Source organism: Giraffa tippelskirchi, chromosome 9 (genome assembly GCF_054371585.1).
Source record: "Giraffa tippelskirchi isolate mGirTip1 chromosome 9, T2T-mGirTip1v1.2.pri, whole genome shotgun sequence".
In the NCBI taxonomy this organism is placed as follows: domain Eukaryota; kingdom Metazoa; phylum Chordata; class Mammalia; order Artiodactyla; family Giraffidae; genus Giraffa; species Giraffa tippelskirchi.
In genome coordinates, this window is record NC_137283.1 from 131,678,287 (window position 1) to 131,702,319 (window position 24,033).

At 38.2% G+C, this 24,033-nt stretch overlaps 1 protein-coding gene across 1 annotated transcript in view; it reads left to right on the forward strand.

Moving 5' to 3' along the window:
• The first annotated feature begins 1,063 nt into the window (after positions 1-1,063).
• The window catches only part of LAMA2 (laminin subunit alpha 2), a 653,829-nt gene continuing 630,859 nt past the window's right edge, over positions 1,064-24,033 (forward strand). The window contains exon 1 of the mRNA XM_081529101.1: positions 1,064-1,237. Within this exon, the coding sequence (XP_081385227.1) occupies positions 1,111-1,237 (127 nt within the window). The 5' untranslated portion in view covers positions 1,064-1,110. The remainder of the gene's footprint in view (positions 1,238-24,033) is intronic.

Below are 24,033 nucleotides of genomic sequence, written 5' to 3' on the forward strand. Positions count from 1 at the left end.
AATGCCCAATGGCCCTTACAGACCTGCGTGAGGGGGCAATTTACGGTGTGGGACTGACCCACCCATAGCACTCTGACCTCACTGTGTACTGATGCCAGTAGTCCCCCTCCTCACTGGGTCCACCAAAAAGCACCCTGGATGTCTCATAAAAATCCAGTAAGGAGCTGCTCCAAATCTTATGAGAGCCAGAGACCATAAAAAACAAACACACTCACCAACAAAAGAACTAGTAAGGAACTGTCATCTGAACACGGGGTGGCAGAAAACCTTGCAGAAATTCTGCTGAGTTACAGGGAAGAAATGGGGACTGGAAGCAAGACGTTTTGAGTCTGAAGAGAAACGAAAAGACCCTTTATCCTCTGTGAATGCATGTTACCTGACTGAATGGAAAACCTTCATTGTTACCTTCACATTCGTCAGAAACACCGCAGTGGATAAAGGGGGCTTGTTTTATTTTGCGATCCCCTCTCCCCACCCCCTCCACCCCCTCCACCCCCCCGTTTCTGCTTAGCCAGCGGTGAGTCTCCTGGCCTGACTGCCTCATCCGGTTCACCCTCTGCCTCCTAGTAACCTGGCAGTCATCTGCACCTTTGGGACAGTCTTGTCCCCAGCGTGGATCACCTGGATACCCAGTGCTCTCGCACAGCTTTGCCAGGCCTTTCTCAGGAGGGCCATCTTCTGAGCTGCGCTAAAGATCCTAGCTGTGCTGATTTCCCACAAAATTGAATGCTTTCCACGTGGAGGGATTTTACAGATCACAAAGTGGTCTCTTATCAATGACTTCCTTTAACTTGAAGTTCAGCTAACAGATGAAGCCAACCTTTTCTCGCAGTGAAGGACCTAGGCTATAGGAAAAGGCCTCTTTCACCGAGGACCCTTTAAGGGCCTGGGCCGGGACGTCGGTGGGGCGAGGGCCAGGGAAAGGGGCGGGTGGGGGAGTGTCTTCTTTCTCCCCCCACCCTCCGGCGGCGACCGAGCCCGGGTGGGTGGGGGCTGGCTCCTTCCTTTAGCCAGCAGCTGCTGCACACTCAGCTTATTAGCCCGGGCCAGGAGACCGGGCGGCAGCGACTCCAATTCCCAAAAAGTGAATCCGCTCGGGGGGCTACCGCAATGCCCCGAGCCTTCGGGGTGCTCCTGGCCCTGCTGCTCAGCGGAGGCCTCGGGGGCGGCCAGGCGCAGCGCCCGGAGCAGCAGCAGCAGCAGCATCGGAGGCAGCCACCCGCGCATCAGCAAAGAGGTACAGTCGAGGCACGGGCTCTGGCTCACACGCTCTGCCGGGGCCCGCGGCCCTTCTCTAGTCCCTTCGTCCTACGCTTGCTGGAGAGGGACCGCTTTCTTGCTTTGCCTTTGGGGAAGCGCACTTTGGGGCGAGAGGGTCTAAGTTTGATGCAAGTTCACTTTTAGCTCCCCGAGTTCACCCACCGTCTGCCTACCTCCCCTCAAAGAAAACGGAGCGTTTTCCTCTTCCATGCGTTTCTGGGTCGACTTGCTATCACTGAACATCCTGCAAGTTAATTTCCTAAGTCTTTCTAAGAGGCAAACTTTCAACCAATTAAAAAACTTTAGAAAGTTTCCCCAAATCCGTTTCCATCCTCGCAGAGAAAGATTTCCCAAGCTGTGGTTCGTCTTGGAGCTTTATGGAGGACAGCTGATACATCTTTATTTTTAGAGACTTTGTTTCTAACTTTTTGAACAGGACGTGTAAAGGCGTTTTTTGTTGTTCAGTCGCTAAGTCGTTAAGTATGTGGATTTTCTTCTTTCTTGGTTGTGGTGCCCCCAGACTCAGCTTTTCTTTACCGACATCCTATTTTGGGTATGCTATTTTATTATAGTGAAATGCCTCCCCTTGCTTAAACACGGATGAAACCTCTATGTCATTTGTGGTTTAATTAAGACCACAGTGCTCAGATAATACTCTTCACCTGACTTTGGAAAACAGTTCTACTTAATATAACTCAAATTACTCTCCTCAGAGCGCCTAAATGTTTATATGCATATGATTTCTGAAACTCTGGGGAGACTTTGCAGGGTTAGTTTTGGTCATGAATTTTAAAAGAAGTGCACGTGCAGCATTTAACACAATAATTTATAATACAACATTTGAGCAGACTTTTCTGTAAGTTGGAAAACATGTATCAAAGTAAAAAAAAAGTTTAAGAAATATTTAAGGTTGGTTTCAAACATCAAAATGTTTACCCTAAGAGTACAAAATGTGGAGATTAGTAGCTTTTGAAAGTTTTGATGAGACCGAATCTGCCAGAATTTTTAAGAATACTTATCCCTCTTTTAGTTAACTGGAATAAGCTATGTCAACAGTTCTGATAGTTTTTCTGCTTGCAATCTAGCATTTCTAGCATTGCTACTTTATTTTAAAGGGAGAAAAAAAAATGTACTCTAAGCTCCTAGCTATAATAATAACCCCCTGATTAAAATTCCTAGAATAAAAATGACCTTACATTCACTATATAACATTTTTTTTCCTTCTATTTTGGCTTTTGCTTTTCTAAGAAGTCAAATGGGGTCAATGTGGCTTAATTAATAGAATTTATGAGAATGATTTTGAGAATATTTTTGGCAACTGATTTAAAAAAATACTACTTTTAAATATTAACTTTACTCAGTTATGTGATGTTTTAACAAAACATAGTACTCTAATACTATTAGGCAGCTGAGAGTGAAGACACCAAGATCACCAACCCTCTGTTCACCTGAAGCTCAAAGCATGCAGAGTAGGGATCAAGGGGGTTCCTGACAGGTTTCCATGGCATGCCCCCTCCTTTTTTTATTTGAGGTAAAATTAACTCTGATTTCTATGGTCCAGGCACAAGATGAAATGAATTCAGAACGGAGAATTTATACTGCCATTCTGTTGAGACATCATTTGAACATTATGCACAATAAGGAATTCTGTGCAAAATAACCATATCATAGAGTCCACTATACACTGCTATATTTTGCATTCTAGCATCAGTTATTGTGTATTTTATAGATTATTTGCAGTATATTTAGAGACTGGCTCATGGATAAGTGGTTAAAGCTTGTTAATATTTAAGTCTATGTAAAATATATTTCATAATGCCTTAAATTTGTATAGTGCTTTATATTTTTAAAATACCTTATGTATCTGAGATTATTTTTACCTTTAGTCATTATTTATTGTTGGATAAATTTAAAACCTGAGGCTTGGAGTAGCTGTGACTTAAGTTCATGCAACTGATAATAACTTAATTCTTAACAGCCAAGAGCACTTCTAGTATTGTTTTATGCTCAAGTTCCCATTTTATAGTACAAAAGTTTTTTTTCCATTTAATTTTTTGAGGCTGTTTCGTTTTCAGTGCTGCTCTGTCAAAGCAAGGTCTCAGTGAAAATTATTGGATATGAGTTTGATTGAAGAGGTGTTTTCTTGGCTATCATCAATTTTCTCTTTTCAATTATACTAGCACTGACCTTCCTGACCAAGAATTAATTGTTTAGAATGAGTTCTGTTTTCCCTTATAGTATGGTACCAGTTTACTAAGAATGTTGACATGAAGAAACATTTTTAGATATTGTAACTAAGTTAGAAACTTAATCAGTTTTTTTTTTTTGTTTTTTTTTTCTTTGAAATCTTGTGTAGTTTCTAGAACACAGTGAATTGTGGTATGAATAGTATTGACTCAGCAGGAAAGATATTCTCAGGAAATTCCTTAACTAAATTTAAGATTGACAGAATAGGAAAATGATGCAGAGTGGGTCTGTATTTCAGCAAGGCAGTAGATAAAATCTTATCCTGATATCTGTGTAAATAATGTGTGGAAATGGAAATGTAATAGTAGGTAAATTGCAACTGAGTGAAAATAATTTCCAAAGACTATTGCATAGTATATCAAGATCGATCCAGGAAAAAGTCTTTAGGGCTGTGACAGAGGTTTTCTTATGTTCATTTGTCTTGGTAGTGGCTTAATGGAAAATATAACATCCAAGTTTATGACAACTGCTGGTGTTCCAAAATTGATTCAGATGGCTAAGCTGGTGACTATCAGATTCAAGAATCTATAAAGGTCTCTATAGGCTGATCCATGAACAGAACCTGTGTGGACTTGGTTTTGTTATTTGTATCCAGATGTTAAGTAATTTCATGTTGCCCTCTTCTAGACATTTGTTGTGTATTTTATATGTACAAGAATGAGTACAAACACAGGAAGAGAAAGGCAGTCTGAACTGCAGCCCGTTCAATATGAACATACAGTGTGATATGGTGACAGAATAGTTAACTCATAAAAAACTTAGAAGCAGGGTGGTTGGTTGGTTTAGTACACATTTGAGTGCAGCATTGACAAATGGATGCAAATCCAGAGGAGGAAGAGCAGAAAGGTTAAAAGTCTGAAAAGATTTTTAAAGGAGTATTATTCCAAGTAAAGACTGTTAATTTGGAGAAAGAAAGACTTAGGAAATCATAAGAGATATCCTTGAATTTTTGGAAGGGTTGTTATTTGGAAGAGAGACTAAAATATTCTTTATAAAGACTGAATTTGAATGCATAGAAGAGTGTGACAAAGAGGAAGGTTTAAGTTAAATAAAATGGGAGGAAACCTATCTTCCCTCCTTTCCCTTCCCTGTTCTGAGCTGTTCAGAAATAACTGGATTGTGCTGGAACACCCAGCTTCTGGAAATGTCCATGCAGTGATCAAATGTGCAACATGTCAGAGATGATTTAGGATGGAATGCCTCTGCAGAAAGGAAGTTAAGACTCAAGTCTCCACTCCTTAACCAAGTCCAAGATTCTAGTATTACATTCTATTGTTTTGAGAATGCATACTTGTATTTGAACTTCTGAATTCTTAAAAAATGTCAAGAAAATATTCAATGAATATAAATGTTTTTAGATGTCTTCTGAGATTTAAAATCATGTTTGAGATGATTGTCACTCATGTTTGGCAAGAATACTTAAAAATTTAATATGTAATTTCCACATCACCATAAATTGCACAGTTCTAAAACATCCTGCACTATAAAATGTGAGAACACTTTATAAATTACCTGAGAACTTTTCAGGGGATTTATTGTGGCTGTAAAACTGTAATTGATTTTTTTTGTTGTTATTTCCTTTTGTTACATATGTAACTTGTTGGCTTGTTCACTACACATTGGCCTACTAGTTTGGTAAAAATGATTTATAACCTATCAAGTGTATGAGTGAGAATATGAACATATTCACCATTGACTGTTTTATTATGGATGTGTTAGAATTTATTTAAATAACATACTTTATATATTCGTAAAATCTCACATATCAGTGTATGCAAACTGCTGATATATCTTATTTCTAAAATTTTTTTTTATTCTAAGATTTCCTGCAAAGTAATGAACTGAATCTGTATCAAGAGTTGCTTGGGATTATGAAAACCTTGCACATGCTTTGCCAATTCTGTCTCTTTGTTTTTTATATTTAACATTTTATTGTGTAAACAAATAGGATCTTATTCTATGTACACTGTAATATGCACGAGAAAGATATAGGACCTTTATTGCAAAAGTTGGAATAAGTTTTGGTTATAATTCTAGTTAATATTTATTAATATGCGTCATACTCTTTTTATGATATATTAGCTGGGTCTCTTATTAATTTTAATTTTTTATTTGAAGTATTATTGCTTTACAATGTTGTGTCAATTTTTGCTGTACAGTGAAGTGAATCAGCTATATGTATACATACATCCCCTCTCCCTTGAACATCCCTCTCACCCCCTACATCTCACCCTTCTAGGTCATCTCAGAGCACCTAGCTAAGTCCCTGTGCTATATAGCAGCTTCCTGCTGCTGCTAAGTCGCTTCAGTCGTGTCCGACTCTGTGCGACCCCATAGACGGCAGACCAGAGGCTCTGCCATCCCTGGGATTCTCCAGGCAAGAACACTGGAGTGGGTTGCCATTTCCTTCTCCAATGCATGAAAGTGAAACGTGAAAGTGAAGTCACTCAGTTGTGTCCGACTCTTCACGACCACATGGACTGCAGCCTACCAGGCTCCTCTGTCCATGGGATTTTCCAGGCAAGAGTACTGGAGTGGGGTGCCATTGCCTTCTCCATAGCAGCTTCCTACTAGCTATCTATTTTACACATGGTAGTGTATGTATCTTAGTCATACTCTCCTTGTTCATCTCACCTTCTTCCCCTTCCCACCTGTGTCCACATATTTGTTCTCTATGTCTGTGTCTCTATTCTTGGCTTGCAAACAGGCTCATCTATACCATCTTTCTATATTCCATGCATATGAGTTAATATACAATGTTTGTTTTTCTCTTTTTGATTTATTTAACTCAGTTTTACAGACTCTAGGTCCATCCACATCACTATAAATGACCCAGTTTCTTTCCTTTTCATGGCTAAATAATATTTCATTGTATATATATTTCACATCTTCTTTATCTGTTCATCTGTTGATGGACATTTAGGTTGCTTTTATGTCCTTGCTTTTGTAAATAGTGCTGCAGTGAACATTAGTGCACGTGTGTCTTTTTGAATTATGGTTTTCTCAGAGTATATGCCCAGTAGTGGGGATTGCTGGCTCATATGGTAGTTTAATTTTTAGTGATTTAAGGAACCTCCATACTGTTCTCAATAGTACTTGTATCAATTTACATTCCCACTAACAGTGCAGGAGTGTTTCCCTTTTTCCACATCCTTTTCAGCATCTATAGTTGTAGATGTTTTGATGATGACCAATCTGGTTGATAGGAGGTGATACCTCATTGTAGTTTTGATTTACATTTCTCTAACAATTAGTGATGTTGAGCATTTTTTCATGGATTTGTTGGCCATCTGTATGTCGTCTTTGGAGAAATGTCTATTTAGGTCTTTCACTCATTTTTGGATTGAATTTTTTTTTTTTGGATATTTAGCTGCTTGTATATTTGGAGATTAATCCTTTGTCAGATACTTGGTTTGCAAATATTTTCTCCCATTCTGAGGGTTGTCTTTTTGTCTTGTTTATGGTTTCCCTTTGCTGTGTAAAAGCTTTTAACTTTAATTAAGTCGCATTTGTTTATTTTGTCTAATTGTTTCTTAATTCACTTCAGTTACTCTAGCTCCTGAAAGATGAGATGTCACCTCACTGTAATGACTACACTTTTCACCTTCTTTAGATGTAATTATTTAACAACTTAAATAGATACCCCAAGAGTTCTACCCAGATATGATTGCTGTAAGAAAAACATGGATTTTTTTTTTTTTCCCATGGGTGGGTTTTAGTAAATAAGAAGGATTTCTGAAGTAGTAGAATTTGGAATTTTTACACCTTTCAGTTATACTGTAATAGCTGCTACTCAAAAAAGTTTCCTTTTTTGGTAGATTTCCCAGTATTTTCTCCAGCCCCATTTATCTAAAGTAGATCATTGCCACTCTTTTTCTATTCATATATTTAATAAATACTGATTATTCATGGAAATGACTAATGTGCTAGACTTTGCAATGTGGACCTCTGAGAATGAATCATTGTTCTTTCTTCTAGTCCAAATAGATTTAGCAGTGACCTATAAAAAGAAATTCATTTAAGCTTTATACAGGGTCTGACATCTCCTTTCATAATCTACTTTAGAATTTTGGAACTACAATGGTGGGCCACAATGGAAAAGGAGGAATCGAGGCCTAGTGGATCCAGAACAGGGAATACTAATTTCAGTTTAGCCTGTGCATAACAAGATTAGTGGGGTGGTTATCTGTTCTTATAGAGTCTAAAGGATTTATAAAATGCACACCTGAGTCCAGCCAGCATTAGCTGTCAAGTAGGATTTTATCCTGTGGGTAGAACATGTCTAGAAGAGTTTCCAAGAGAATACTTAAATAAAATAGGTGACTCCAGGTCATCTGTCCAATTTGTTTTATGTCCTTATTTAGCACCTGGAGACCCTGTGGAAAAGATGAGGAAGAAAACGTTGTCAGTGGCCAAATTGTCTAGTTTCTAATCTGGAAGACTGGAGTTCAGGAGTCTTAGTCACAACTTTGAAATGGGTAGCTAAGCAGGAACTAAGGCAGAAGCCCACTGAGGTGAATGGGAAAAGAAGGTGGGGGTTAGAGAAGAACAGTGTTAGATAGGCACATGATTCTCCAAGACTCATGCCAGGCTCAGGGTATACCAGGTAGCCAGGAAGAAGATGGATTCTGGGCTGAACCCATGGGTAAAACTGAATTCCAAGGCCAGAATTTGTGCAAGAAATTGGTGGGTTGGGCCTATGTGTATTGGAATGTGGTTAAAGAATGATTGTATTCAGTGAGCATAAGAGAGCTCCCCCTCCCCAACAAAAAAAAACAAAATTCAACATATCCCTGCTCTTATGGAGTTTATATTCCAGTTGAGACAAATATGATGAATATATAATGAATAAGTAATATCATGAATACCTGTATTGTGTAGAATGTAGCCAGTGATGGATTTATGGACAAATATAACAAAGAGTAGTCAGGAGTTCTAAGAATGAAGGATGGTTTCTCTTTTTAAATAGTGATAAAGGTTGACCTCACTGAGAAGGTCACCCTTGAGTGAACACTTGCCGGGGTTGTGGGACTGATTAATACAGATATTAGCTGGAAGAGTACTCTGAACACAGGGAACAGGCTTACAAAGGTCTAAAGCACAATTTGAAGGGCTAGAGAAGTACTGGGGGCTTGATCAGTGTAAAGATTTTGCTTTTTAGTCTAACTCGGGTGGGTGGTACTGAAGAGTTTTGAGCAGAATAAAATTAATGAATTGAATAAATTAATATTTTTCACTTCAAGCAAGCGCTAATCCATTGGGCTAGACCCATAGGATTATTTTAAATTCATCTCCTGGCCCTAACCTTTCATTTGTAGGGCATGTTTAAGAGAATCCATTCCAGAGTATTCCACTTCAACAATCTTACCATCAGGAGGCTCAGAGGCATCTTTGTAAAACTTTTTTTTTGCTTTTGGTATCTCACTTCCATTCTACTCTTAAAGAATATGAATAGCTCAAAACTACTCAAGTTCAAGGAGCTTCTACATATCCTTTTATTTTGTCCCAGTGTTCCTCGAAATATGCCTTAGGTTTCTCGGAGCATTTTTAGCTAATGTACTTGTTAAAACAAAAATTATCTATAATCCCACATGGATATGTATGTACCTTGGAATTCTCTTTTTTTTATCATTCATTTAAGTATCAGAGCTAAATTTAGGTACTATTATTACAAATGACACAGTGATGTATTGATCTGATGACTTCTTTTATGAAAGGAACTTTGAAATGTTATCAACTTTTTTACAGTTAGAAGCACTCAATGCTCTGCTTCGATTTTTATAACTTCTTTAAGATCTCTGTAAGTCTTGCAGTAATCTTTGGAATAACATAACTCAGTTTTGGCCTGACCTAATTTTATCATTTAAAACAAACCATCTCTGTCTTCTTTCCTCCTCACTCCCTCCCCTTTCTCACTACCTCTGCTGCTTTCCTTCCCTCATTCCTTTCCTCCCTCCCTCCCTTTTTCCTTTAATATCCTGATTCTGAATACAATATGGTTTTCAAAGATGATTCTAACAAATTTAACTTTTTAGAAAGTTGAAAGGATAAATTTCACCTAAATATTTCTTCTTATTAAAAGTCACAGATAATTATCATCTAAAGATAGTTTTGAGACATAATCTAAAATTACATTGCAAGTTAAAGCTAGGGGATTGCCTGCCAAAGATGTTTAATATGAATAAAAAAATAGTATTTTTTCAGTCATGATGAATGTGGATTTTAATATTGGAGCTTTATCCTGTTTGGCACATGACATTTAGAAGAAGATTGTAGAGGCTAGTCTATTTGTGGTTTATTACTCATAATGCTGGATTTCTGTAGCAGGCCTAATCTAGTACAAATAGCAAGTTAATCTGTGTAAATTCTGAATGATGAACACCTGAGCAGCTATTTTGTGCCTGGCTCTTGGGAGAGGCACCTTGTGGGAAGTTAACGACATCTCTCCTCTTATGGTCCTCTCAATTGACTACTGGGCTGTGTGATTTCCCAAGGCTCTTTGTTCAACTAGGTCTGAGTGCCAGATGCTTTAGATTGGTTTAATAGTATCTAGTGCATTGTGAGTGTTAACACATTCATTTACACAGCAAAAGTTTCCAACAGGTTAATATAATTATCCTCATTTTAGAGAAGGAGAAATTTGTCAAGGACAAACACATGTTCCACTGTTAGTTTTAGAAATTAGACTATGTTCCTGTTGTTGGTTTTGTGGACCCTAAGTTGTCATCTCTTTTGGAGCTTTAGATCCTTCCTGATCTTTTATAAAATATCTTAAAAATCATATTATCATTTCTGAATTATGTTAGTAGTCTAGTCTTAAATTGAAGATTCACTAGGTCTTATGGAAGAACAAGAAAAATAGAACATATAGTCTTCAAAACTCATTTAAACACACACACTACTTAAAACTATGCAGAAATAAATACACGTGCATAATACTCAAAGCTATGCATAAATTTCAAAGTATCAATCAAATTTTAGTCTTTAAATTTTAGGATTTGTATTATTGGGTGCTTGACTATAACAAAATATTAACTGATTATTTCTGTAAGTCACCTTACAGAAATTACTTCAGTAGGCTAGAAGCAATTGTCTTTATAACAGATTCTTTAAAAAATAGTTACTGTATATGTCTGTGAATGAAAAGAGCAAGAGTCAAATGATATACGTAAGAGCAGAGTTAATCTCAAAATTCCTTCTGAAAAGTGCAGAACCCTGGCATCTTCATAAAAAGATTTAAAGAGTTCTGTTTGAAGGTGAACTTCTCAGTTAAGACAGAAAACTGTGCAAACATCCTAGATTTTGAGAGGATTTGTATGTTTATCCATGTACCCTTTACAGTTTAATGCTCTCACAGTACTTAATATATTTAATATATTATTTGATTGTTTAATCATTAGATTTTCAGTTTTATAAGCAAAAATATAGAATAAAGGAATCCAAAAATTTCCAGGATTCTGAATTTTCAAAAAAACCTAGTTGCCTTGATAAATGCTTCTAGACCACAGAATAAACTGTAAATGGGATCATTATAGTTTTCAGTCTTGTAGCTATACTATTAAAACTCTAAAGTATAATTCTTTTTAAGTTGCTTGTAACATATAAGGTCCTATTCTAAAGAGGAAATAAGGTTAGTCGAGTTTGCCACATCAAATATATTTTTTCAAAAGCCTGTAGTAGCTACCCCAATTTTCTGGCTTATTGCCTGCTATGCCTTTTTCAATTACCGAATGAGGCTGAGTGTGAAGACCACAAAGTAGTGCAATTGTCACTTCAGGTAGCGACTTCGTCTCATTGGTTTATTGTGAGGAGCATATAAAATAATGAATACAAAGCATGGTGCATCCATTAGGGGCTCAAAAAATGTGAATTTTCAAAGTGCCTCAAGAAAAATGAATGAAGTCTAAAAGTTGTCTTGGTGTCTCTGGCTTGAAGCAGCTTTTTTTTCCTCCAGCACTGTGGTGTACCAAATTCAGCTGAGGCTGTTTATGAAAGTATTTGCTCATATACTTGAAAACACAAATGTATGAATTCAATTTTAAGTGGAATTTATGTTGTAGTATTTTACTATTGTGAACTTCATAGTTTAACTTACAAAAAAAACTTATTAACATAGACTTCTTTTTTAAAGGTGTAGTTGATTTACAATGTTGGGTTAATTTCTGCTGTTCAGCAGTGGTTCAGTTATATACACATGTATACATTCTTTTTATAGTCTTTTCCATTACAGTTTATCACAGGCTGTTGAATATAGTTCCCTGTGTTACACACTAGGACCTTGTTGTTTATCCATTCTATATATACTAGTTTGCATCTGCTAATCCCAAACTGCCACTCCATCCCTCTCGAACCCTTCTGCCCCTTGGCAACCACAAGTCTGTTCTTTACAACATGTATTTCTTTATGTCTTCAATTTCCATATATATTCCTCTGCTTTGGAGATAACTTGGAATAGCAGAAAAAGTATAGACTTGGGAGATGGAAAGAATTGGATTCATAGCCATGTTGCCATTTTTCTTACTGAGACCAAAAACCTGAGTCAACAGAGTTTAAATTTTCCATTAGTAAAATAGAATTACGCTAGATAATATTTGTGAAAATTGTGTTGTTGTTCAGTCACTAATTCATGTCCACCTCTTTGTGATGCCATGGACTGCAGCATACCAGTCCTCCCTGTCCCTTACCATCTCCTGGAATTCACCCAAGTTTATGTCCATTGAATCGGTGATGCCATCCAACCATCTCATCCTCATTTGTGAGAATACTTGGTAGTTAATCAGTAAATGTTAGCCAGTTTCTTCTTTCTTTTATTATCTGATCACAAAGCTCAAAATGATATTTGCAGTGCATATAACACCCCTTTTGCTTTGTGAAAGTCACTCAGTCGTGTCCAACTCTTTGCAACCCTATGGACTGTAGCCTGCCAGGCTTCTCTGTCCATGGAATTCTCCAGGCAAGAATACTGGAGTGGGTAGCCATTCCTTCTCTAGGGGATCTTCCCAACCCAAGGATTGAACCTAGTTCTCCCACACTGCAGACGGATTCTTTACCGTCTGAATTCTTCACCATCTGAGCCACCAGGGAAGCCCCAAGAAACACACCTTCCCTAACCGGTGACTGGTGAAAGGATCAAATCATAGCCACTAGACCACCAGGACCTTTTGCTTTAGAAGAGCAAAATATTCTACAAGTAGATCCTAAGAGATTATAGATGACAGACCATGCAGAGCAATAGCAGACTATCACTGCAGAGCAATTGAAGAATTCTATCAAGGTCACCCAAGTCAGTAATAGAGATAGGAAGAAACACAAAGTCCTATGATTAGCTAATGATTACGCTAGTAGCCCAATATGAGAACTTATTTAAGCAGGCAACAGAATGGAAATTTTAGCAGTACTTTGTGGCTATTTATATTTCAATTATGATACAATAAACTTTTTGAGGAATTTCTCATTTTTGACATGAATTTATTAGGGATTGATAAACTACTTTTTAAAGAACTCAATGTATGGCACGTGATAAGTGCTTCATAAAGATTAGTTATTAGTTTCAACCTATAAAGCGTCTGTCTTCATTAACATCTTCTTGGGTAGAGGTGACAATTCAGGATGTTTGACACACAATGGGAATTAATTTTAGGATGGTCTTCAATGAAAAGTCTAGTTGGATTGTTGAAAAGCTCTCAATATAGACTCTCTTTATTTGGACTCTCTCTATTCACTAAGGTGAAAAAACAGTCTGAGTAGAGAGAAGCTTTAGTTTGTCTACCTGTGCAGTAAGTCTAATGGTAAATTTCTGAAACAAACAAAAACTACCTCAGGAAATCATGTAACCCAAACAGATCTCTAGGAAAACCTGCTTTTTTAAACTTGGGGACATCAGATTTTGAAGAAAGAAAAAAGTCAGACAAAACACTTCCTAGGGCTCGGCCGTAAAGAAACCGCCGGCAATGCAAGAGACCTGGGTTTGATCCCTGAGTCAGGAAGATCCCTTGGAGAAAGAAATGGTAACCCATTCTGGTATTTTTGCCTGGGAAATCCCACGTACAGAGGAGCCTGGCAGTCTATGATTCAGGGGGCCGTAAAGAGTCGGACACAATTTAGTGACTAAACAACAGACTTGCTATAGTATCCTTCCCTGTTTAAAAAGTTTCAATCATGTTTAACATGTAATGTACAACTAGTTAATTTTTCACTGTGGTAAATTGGAAAAAAATGATTGTATTTGTAATTGGAACTCCAGGATACAAGTTTTACCTCTAGTCCTTGCTAAAACTGTGACCTTAAACAATAGTTTAGATTCATTTAACTATTCTGAAATTCAATTGCCATGTATTAATAAAGAAAATTGAGAACATAATGCCCAAATCTATCTCATGGGGTTGTTGTAGGGGTTAAATAAAATATGTCATACAAATAGTATTGTTAATAATACTACTCTGTATTATGATAAATGATAGTTTTGGTCAAAGGCATTGTTGCCATATAAAGTTTTTCTTCACCCCTTTCCTTGATTTTTTTCCCCTAGTGACTCTTAATATACTTAGTTCTTCTGTATTGAAAACCTTGGCACATCCTCTTTTTATTTTTATTTACTTATTTATTTTTCGCCATGTACCTCCCAGTAACACAGAAAAAGTAAGTTGGTGTGGAAAGGAAATATTTAAAATGCATATCCTATCTTCATTGTTTTTGCAAATAGTTACAGATACACTTTGTATGTAGACATGATATGTTGTAAAATTCTTCAAAATACTTTTTATTTCTCTTTACTATCTTTCTCAAGTTTATCCAAAATATTTTCCAGTCAACTTTCAAGGGCAGATTTTATCCACAGGCTTCCTAGTATGTGCTACTTAAGATATTCTGAGAAAGCAAAACTGTCCTAAGTTTCCATATTCATCCAGGAGTCCATAGATTAAGGTCAAATTTGACTCATGTATATAATGAGTCTAACCTGTTGATGATTTTCATTTATGTAATAAGTTGAATGACGAATCCAATCTTGTACAAACTTCAAGAGCTATTGTTATTTCAGAAAGCTAGAAGGGCACATAATTAACTAGTTACTCTTTCAAGATCTTCAGTTGTGTAATGGTTAGAAATTAATATGGTAAGTTTCATAATAATAGGACTTTTAAAATTTACTGCTCTATTTCTTGTCCTGAGACTGGCATCTGGTAGGCACACAGAAAAAATTGTAAAATGAAGCTACTCTTTTCGGACAGACTAAAAGAATTGCCTTTAAAAATTGCTGTACATGTACTAGAGTTCCTAATGCTTTGATTGTTAGAATGAGTATTTTTATAAGATATGCATTTCAAGCAATACTGAAACACAGTATGTGCAATTATGAGGTGTTGTTATCAATGCCACTAATGTGATGCATAAAAAGCATTCAAAAATATTTTATTTTTTTGAGGCATACTTTCTTAGGATATTACAGTAAAAGCTGAGCAGTTTTTAAGCTTTGGATGAGGAATGTATATTTCTTTGCTTAGAACTTTTCTGTGTGTGAAGTCTTTTTTGGATGAGGATTATAATACATAAGATTAAAATGTTTACCAGCTATCATTTAAAATATATATTAGACACTAACATTTCAGGTTCTCCACCAGTTTTGTCCCTAACACTTCAACATTTTCTAAGCTCATCATTTGGAAAGGATTTTCTTTTTTACCTTTTCCAAATTAATCTGTTTTCACCCATTTTTTCCAAAACGGTAATCCTCACCCTTTATGCCTTTACTGAGCTCTTTGAGCCATCAAGAAATCTTTCCTTTTCTTCAGCACACCTTACTTTTGAACATGCTTCTTTCTCTTGTATTTTTAAAATGGAGTTAAAAGCTCATTTCCTCCAGGTCCTCAGGTATGAATACACCTCTCTCTGATCACTTCTGTAACTTTAGCCCCACTTATCATTATGTATAGTGTAAAAATATTCATCCTATTATATATGTAAATTTTTCTTAGGTTTCTTGATTGATTTCTGTGTTTATGAGCTGAGAGGGTGGGAGGGAGGAGTAGGAACTTCTGTTGCAATTAGGTATGTTTTCTTCCTTTTAATACCAGATGAAGCCCTAGTCTACAAGAACTCATTGGGCCATGGCAATATTTTCAATTGAGAATTTACTTAAAGGAAATAGAAAAGTGACATGCTACTCCAATCTTTATTCTCTTGGTGTGCATTATTCATAGATGAAGAAATAGTAAAGTAATTGAAATGACAATATAAATCAAATAATAAAAATACTCTGCACTCAACTATTTTTTTTCAACACTATAGAATAATTAGCATACTGGCAAATTTCTTTCAAGTTAAATATTGCACTATAACTGGGAATGAATATTAAACACTTTTAAAATTTCTGTTCAGCATTTAGTATAAATTTAACAGAGCAGATCCTAAAAACTAAATTTAAGTAAGCACATAACATGGTTATGATTTCTATAGAGAGTTACGGGTGAGTGTGGACTGCCACAGGGGCAGGGGCTCTGGGTGCCGCAGACCTGGGTATGGCATAAACCCTCTTAGAAGAGGTCACCATTAACCCCACCAAAGAGCTGCTAGAACTTACATAGGACTGGGAAACAAACTCTTGGCGGGCACAAACAGAACCTTGTGTGTACCAGGACCCAGGAGAAAGGAGCAGTGATCCCAGAAGAGACTGACCCAGACTTGCCCATGAGGGTCCAGGAGTCTCCGTCGGAGGCATGGGTCAGAGGTGGCCTGCTGCAGGGTTGGGGGCACTGAGTGCAGCAGTGCATACATGGGACCTTTTGAAGGAGGTTGCCATTATCTTCATTACCTCCACCATAGTTTTGCCCCAGGTAAATAACAGGGAGGGAACACAGCCCCACTCATCAACAGAAAATTGTATTAAAGATTTACTGAACAGAGCCCCACCAATCAGAACAAGACCCAATTTCCCCCTCAGTCTCTAAACCTCTTATCCTTCTCCATCAGAGGGCAGACAGACTGAAAACCACTATCACAGGAAACTAACCAATCTGATCACATGGACCACAGCCTTGTCTAACTCAATGAAACTATGAGCCATGCCCTATAGGGCCATCCAAGATGAACGGGTCATGGTGGAGAGTTCTGACAAAACGTGGACCACTGGAGAAGGGAATAGCAAACCACTTCAGTATTCTTTCCTTGAGAACCCCATGAACTGTATGAAAAGGCAAAAAGATAGGACACTGAAAGATGAATTCCCCAGGTCGGTAGGTGCCCAATATGCTACTGGAAATCAGTGGAGAAATAACTCCAGAAAGAATGAAGGGATGCAGCCAAAGCAAAAACAGCACCTAGTTGTGGATGTGACTGGTGATGGAAGTAAAGTCTGATGTTGTAAAGAACAATATTACATAGGAACCTGAAATGTTAGGTCCATGAATCAAGGCAAATTGGAAGTGGTCAAACAGGAAATGGCAAGAGTGAACATCGACATTTTAGGAATCAGCGAGCTAAAATGGACTGGAATGGGTGAATTTAACTCAGATGACATTATGTCTACTACTGTGGGCAAGAATCCCTTAGAAGAAATGGAGTAGCCATCATAGTCAACAGGAGTCCGAAAGGCAGTACTTGGATGCAATCTTAAAAATGATAGAATGACCTCTGTTCGTTTCCAAGGCAAACCATTCAATATCATAGTAATCTAAGTCTATACCCCGACCAGTAATGCTGAAGAAGCTGAAGTTGAAAGGTTCTATGAAGACCTACAAGACCTTCTAGAACTAACAGCCAAAAAAGATGTCCTTTTCATTATAGGGAACAGGAATGCAAAAGTAGGAAGTCAATAAACACCTGGAGTAACAGGCAAATTTGACCTTGGAGTACAGAATGAAGCAGGGCAAAGGCTAATAGAGTTCTGCCAAGAGAATGCACTGGTCACAGCAAACACCTTCTTCCAACAACACAAGAGAAGACTCTACACATGGACATCACCACAAGGTCGACACCAAAATCAGATTGATTATATTCTTTGCAGCCAAAGATGGAGAAGCTCTATACAGTCAGAAAAAACAAGGCCAGTAGCTGACTGTGGCTCAGATCATGAACTCCTTATTGCCAAATTCAGACTTATATTGAAGAAAGTAGGGAAAACCACTAGACCATTCAGGTATGACCTAAATCAAATCCCTTATGATTATACAGTGGAAGTGAGAAATGGATTCAAGGGATTAGATTTGATAGAGTGCCTGAACTATGGACAGAGGTTCCTGACATTGTACAGGAGGCAGCGTTCAAGCTCATCCCCAAGGAAAAGAAATGCAAAAATACAAAATGGTTTTCTGAGGAGAATTTACAAATAGCTGTGAATAGAAGAGAAGCAAAAGACAAAGGAAAAAAGGAAAGATATACCCATGTGAATGCAGAGTTCCAAAGAATAGCAAGGAGAGATAAGAAAGCCTTCCTCAGTGATCAGTGCAAAGAAATAGAGGACAACAATAAAATAGGAAAGTCTAGAGATCTCGTCAAGAAAATTAGAGATACAAAGGGAATATTTCATGCAGAGATGGGCACAGTCAAGGACAGAAATGGTATAGACCTAACAGAAGCAGAAGACATTAATAAGAGGTGGCAACAGTACACAGAAGAACTGTACAAAAAAGACCTTCATGACCCAGATAATCACGACGATGTGATTACCAACCTAGAGCCAGTCTTCCTGGAATGTGAAGTCAAGTGGGCCTTAGGAAGCATCACTATGAAGAAAGTAGTAGAGGTGATGGAACTCCAGTTGAGCTATTTCAAATCCTGAAAGATGATGCTATGAAAGTGCTGCACTCAATATGCCAGCAAATTTGGAAAACTCAGCAGTGGCCACAGGACTGGAAAAGGTCAGTTTTCATTCCAATCTCAAAAAAAGGTAATGCCAAACTACTGCCCAGTTGCACTCATCTCACATGCTAGTAAAGTAATGCTCAAAATTTTCTAAGCCAGGCTTCAACAGTATGTGAGCTGTGAACTTCCAGATGTTCAAGCTGGTTTTAGAAAAGGCAGAGGAACCAGAGAACAAATTGCCAACATCTGTTGGATTATCGAAAAAGCAAGAGAGTTCCAGAAAACATCTATTTCTGCTTTATTGACTATGCCAAAGCCTTTGATTGTGTGGACCACAACAAACTCTGGAAAATTCTGAAAGAGATAGGAATATCGGACCACCTGACCTGCATCCTGAGAAATCTGTATGAAGTTCAAGAAGCAACAGTTAGAATTTGACATGGAAAAACAGACTGGTTCCAAATAGGAAAAGGAGTACGTAAAGGCTGTATATTGTCACCCTGCTTATTTAACTTATATGCAGAGTACATCATGAGAAACACTGGGCTGGATGCAGCACAAGCTGGAATCAAGATTGCTGGGAGAAATATCAATAATTTCAGATATGCATATGACACCACCCTTATGGCAGAAAGTGAAGAAGAACTAAAGAGCCTCTTGATGAAAGTGAAAGAGAATGAAAAAGGTGGCTTAAAACTAAACATTCAGAAAACTGAGATCATGGCATTTGGTCCCATCACTTCATGGGAAATAGATGGGGAAACAGTGGAAACAGTGTCAGACTTTATTTTTTGGGGCTCCAAAATCACTGCAGATGGTGACTGCAGCCAGGAAATTGAAAGATGCCTGCTTCTTGGAAGAAAAGTTATGACCAACCTAGACAACATATTAAAAAGCCGAGACATTACTCTTCCAACAAAGGTCTGTCTAGTCAAGGCTGTGGTTTTCCAGTGGTCATGTATGGATGTGAGAGTTGGAATATAAAGAAATCTGAGTGCCAAAGAATTGATGCTTTTAAACTGTGGTGTTGGAGAAGACTCTTGAGAGTGCTGTAGACTGCAAGGAGATCCATCCAGTCCATCGTAAAGGAAATCAGTCCTGAATATTCATTGGAAGGACTGATGCTGAAGCTAAAACTCCAATACTTTGGCCACCTGATGTGAGAACTGACTCATTTTGCAAGACCCTGATGCTGGGAAAGATTGAAGGCAAGGGGAGAAGGGGACGACAGAGGATGATGAGATTGTTGGATGGCGTTACCGACTCGATGGACATGAGTTTGAGTAAACTTTGGAAGTTGGCGATGGACAGGGAGGCCATGGTGTGCTGCAGTCCATGGGGTCACAAAGAGTCGACACAACTGAGCAACTGAACTGAACTGACTGACAGAGAAAATTAAATTCTTTCTGATGAACTTAATTATAGCCTCCTGTTCCACTGTGGTGCTCTCATATGCTTTACATTTGTGTAGCATCTGGTATCTAGGATGTTTTATTTTTCCACCACCATTTCTGTGCCTCCACACAAAGCTTTTGAGTCTTTTATATAGCAGTGTACTCCTAGATTTGGAGTAACATGGGTGTCAGTACTTAAAATGAATGACTTAACTTGATAAAAGTAAGAATGAATAGAAATAGGATCCCAGACTTTGTAAATCCCAGACATGCATTTCAGTTTTGTATAAAGCTTCTCTCTAATATGGAAGGTAGCAGTTTTTAAATGGAGAAAGCTAATATAAAAACTGAAGCTTTATAACAGTTTAGGGAGGGTAGGGTTAAACAGCGACTCTATAGATAATCTGGAGAAGGCAATGGCAACCCACTGCAATACTCGTGCCTGGAAAATCCTGTGGATGGAGGAGCCTGGTAGGCTGCAGTACATGGGGTCGCTAAGAGTTGGACATGACTGAGCGACTTCACTTTCACTTTTCACTTTCAAGCATTGGAGGAGGAACTGGCAACCCACTCCAGTGTTCTTGCCTGGAGAATCCCAGGGACAGCAGAGCCTGGTGGGCTGCCGTCTATGGGGTCGCACAGAGTCGGAGAAGGCAATGGTACCCCACTCCAGTACTCTTGCCTGGAAAATCCCATGGACGGAGGAGCCTGGTAGGCTACAGTCCATGGGGTCGCTAAGAGTCGGACACGACTGAGCGACTTCACTTTCACTTTTCCCTTTCATGCACTGGAGAAAGAAATGGCAACCCACTGCAGTATTCTTGCCTGGAGAATCCTAGGGACGGCAGAGCCTGGTGAGCTGCTGTCTATGGGGTCGCACAGAGTCGGACACGACTGAAGCGACTTAGCATAGCATAGCATAGCATAGAGTCGGACACGACTGAAGCGACTTAGCAGCAGCAGTAGCAGCTATAGATAATCTATAAAAAGTTTTTTTGATTCAGTCAAAAAAATGATGCTTTCTTATGTTTTCCAGGGAGAAACATTCATCATTTTTTCTGTGTGTTTAATTTTTACTTCTTCTGTCACTTTATTGTTTAATTGATTTTTTTAACATTCTATTCATAAATATGATCAGATGCAGCTTAGGATATATATGCCAAATTGTTTCATATTAATATATATGCCTTTTTATCTTTCCAGTAGACTTGTGTATAGTTTCATATATTAAGGAATTATAAACTGAATTTATTATAATTCACTGAGTAAAATATTGATTTTAAAATCTAATGTTTTTTTGAATATCCCCTTTGAGAGACATTGGAGACTTATAGTGAAGTCATCATTTCACTAAGATTTCTTTCTAATAAGACATTCACATTACTGGAATTATATTTTATGCATTACATTCCATTGACATAATTTTAAATTTTCATTCTACTTCACTATAAATGGAATTTCATTATATGTGACTCCACAATAAGTGGGTTACAGTATCGTTGACATTTAGTAGGATTACAGATCTTAGTGTCTTTGTACACTCTGCATGAAAATGCATTATGTGTGTTTTCAATTCTGTTTCAAAAAAACTACTATTGATTTACATAGTTGTTGTATAGAAGAATTCTGTTAAACTCCATTGCTTAATTTCATGATGGTTTTACTTTTTTCCTTTCTAAAACTATTTGAAATATTTCTTAGTGTATTTTGCAGCTATTGGATAAAAATGAGATAAAACTTATGGCTTATAAATATATTTGTCGGAGTTTTCTCTAACAGTAGGTCTTTATAAAGTTTTTGTAGATCTTAAGCTGTAATTGTAGCTTTCTCTTGTTAACTGTCTTTTAGTCAATATTTTATTATGAAAGTTCTTGTAGAAAATGAAGTATTTTACATAGTGCTGAGAAAGCCTTTCTCTTCTAAAGAGTGAAATTAAAATATTTCTTTTGTTTCAAGCTCAGGGGAGAGATCTTAGTGAGAATAGACTCTTTTATCTGGAGATCTGTTTCAAGGATTTGAAAGCAGAGCTATTGCTGTGGAGGCAGAAGAATGGGTGGGCTAAGTTGAAGAAAGTGACAAAGACAATGGACTTTGGTTCTAAGAGGCCTGGTGTTGAGACCTCCTTATCTGTTACCATAGATAATAATCTTGGATGTAGGTATCCAGTTGCAGATAATCCTTTTTATTTTTTTGGTAAGGAGTGTTAGACTCAAAGGGGAAATTGCCCTAGAACAGTCTAAAAGCCATTCTAGAACCATTTCCTCAAGGATGTGGGACCCAGGGATGACCAAGGCCTGGGACACATCAACTCAGTTCACTTTGAGGGGAGGAACATTTTAAATTCAACCAGGTCAAACATTTTAAATTCAACCAAGACTTCCTCGGTAACTCAGCTAGTAAAGGATCAGCCTGCAATGCAGGAGAGACTAGTTCAATTCCTGGATTGGGAAGATCCACTGGAGAAGGGATAGGCTACCCACTCTAGTATTCTTGGGTTTCTCTGGTGGCTCAGACAGTAAAGAATCTGCCTGCAATGCAGGAGACCTGGGTTCGATCTCTGGGTTGGGAAGATCCTCTGGAGGAGGGCATGGAAACCCACTCCAGTATTCTTGCCTGGAGAATCCCCATGGAAGAGGAGCCTGGCAGGCTACCGTCTATGGGGTCATAGAGTTGGACACGACTGAACGACTAAGCACATAGGTCAAGATCACTTGCTACAGCTGCTTTTAAACTTTCCCACACCTCTTTATACTCTTTTTCTGGGGAGTGTTAGTAACCACCTTGAAAGAGAGCTTTGTATTTAATCATTATGCCACCCATGGTCTTAGTTTTCCAGCTTGGTTTGAATGTATCTGGTTTGTAACTTATGGTAACAAACCTTGTTGTTGTTCAGCCACTAAGTCATGTCTGACTCTTTGCTACCCCATGGACTGCAATACACCAGGCTTCCCTGTCCTTCATTACCTTCCAGAGTTTGCTCAAACTCATGTCCATTGAGTCAGAGATGCCATCCAACCATCTCATCCTCTGTACCCCCATCTCCTCATTCCCCTAATCTTTCCCAGAATCAGAGTTTTTTTCCAGTGGGTAGACTTCACATCAGGTGGTCAGATTATTGGAGCTTCAGCATCCATCCTTCAAAAGAATATTCAGGGTTGGTTTCCTTTAGGATTGACTGGTTTGAACTCCTTGCAGTCTGTTGAGACTCTCAAGTGTCTCCTCCAGCACCACAGTTCAAAAGCATCAGTTCTTTGGTACTCAGCCTTCTTTATGGTTCAGCTCTCACATCTGTACATGACTACTGGAAAAACCATATCTCTGACTATGCAGACCTTTGTCAACAAAGTGATGTTTCTGCTTTGAATACACCATCTATCTTTGTCATATCTTTCTTTCTAAGGAGCAAGTATCTTTCAATTTCATGGCTGCAGTCACTGTCTGCAGTGATTTTGGAGCTCAGGAAAATAAAATCTGTTCGCTTTTTCCCATTTTTCCCCACTGCTTCCATTTTTCCCCTTATATTTGCCACGAAGTCATGGGACCAGATGCCATGATCTTATTGTTTTGAATGTTGAGTTTTAAGCCAGCTTTTTCACTCTCGTCTTTCACCCTCATCAGGAGGCAAGATAGTTCCTCTTCACTTTCTCCCATTAGAGTGGTATCATCTGTATATCTGAGGTTGTTGATATTTCTCCTGGCAAACTTGATTCCAGCTTGTGATTCATCTAGCCTGGCATTTCACATGATGTACTCTTCATGGTGGTGGTGGTGGTTTTAGTCACTGAGTTGTGTCCAACTCTTGCGACCCCATGGACTGTAGCCTGCCAGGTTCCTCTGTCCATAGGATTCTCCAGGCAAGAATGGAGTGGGTTGCCATTTCCTTCTCCAGGGGATCTTCCCAACCCAGGAATTGAACCCAGGTCTCCTGCATTGCAGGCAGATTCTTTACCACCTGAATTAGGAGGGAAATCCCGTGTAAGTTAAATAAGCAGAGTGACAGTGTACAGCCTTGTCATACTCCTTTCCCAATTTTGAACCAGTCTGTTGTTCATGTCTGATTCTAACTGTTGTCTCTTGATCTGCATACAGGTCTTAAGAGACAGGAAAGGTAGTCTGGTATTCCCATCTCTTTAAGAATTTTCCACAGTTTGTGGTGATCCACACATTCAAAGCTTTAGCATAGTCAGTGAAACAGAAGTAGATGTTTTCTGTAATCCCCTTGCTTTCTCTGTGATCCAGCAAATGTTGACAATTTGATCTCTGGTTCCTCTGCCTTATCTAAACTCAGCTTGTACAACTGGAAGTTCGTAGTTCATGTACTGCTGAAACCTGGCTT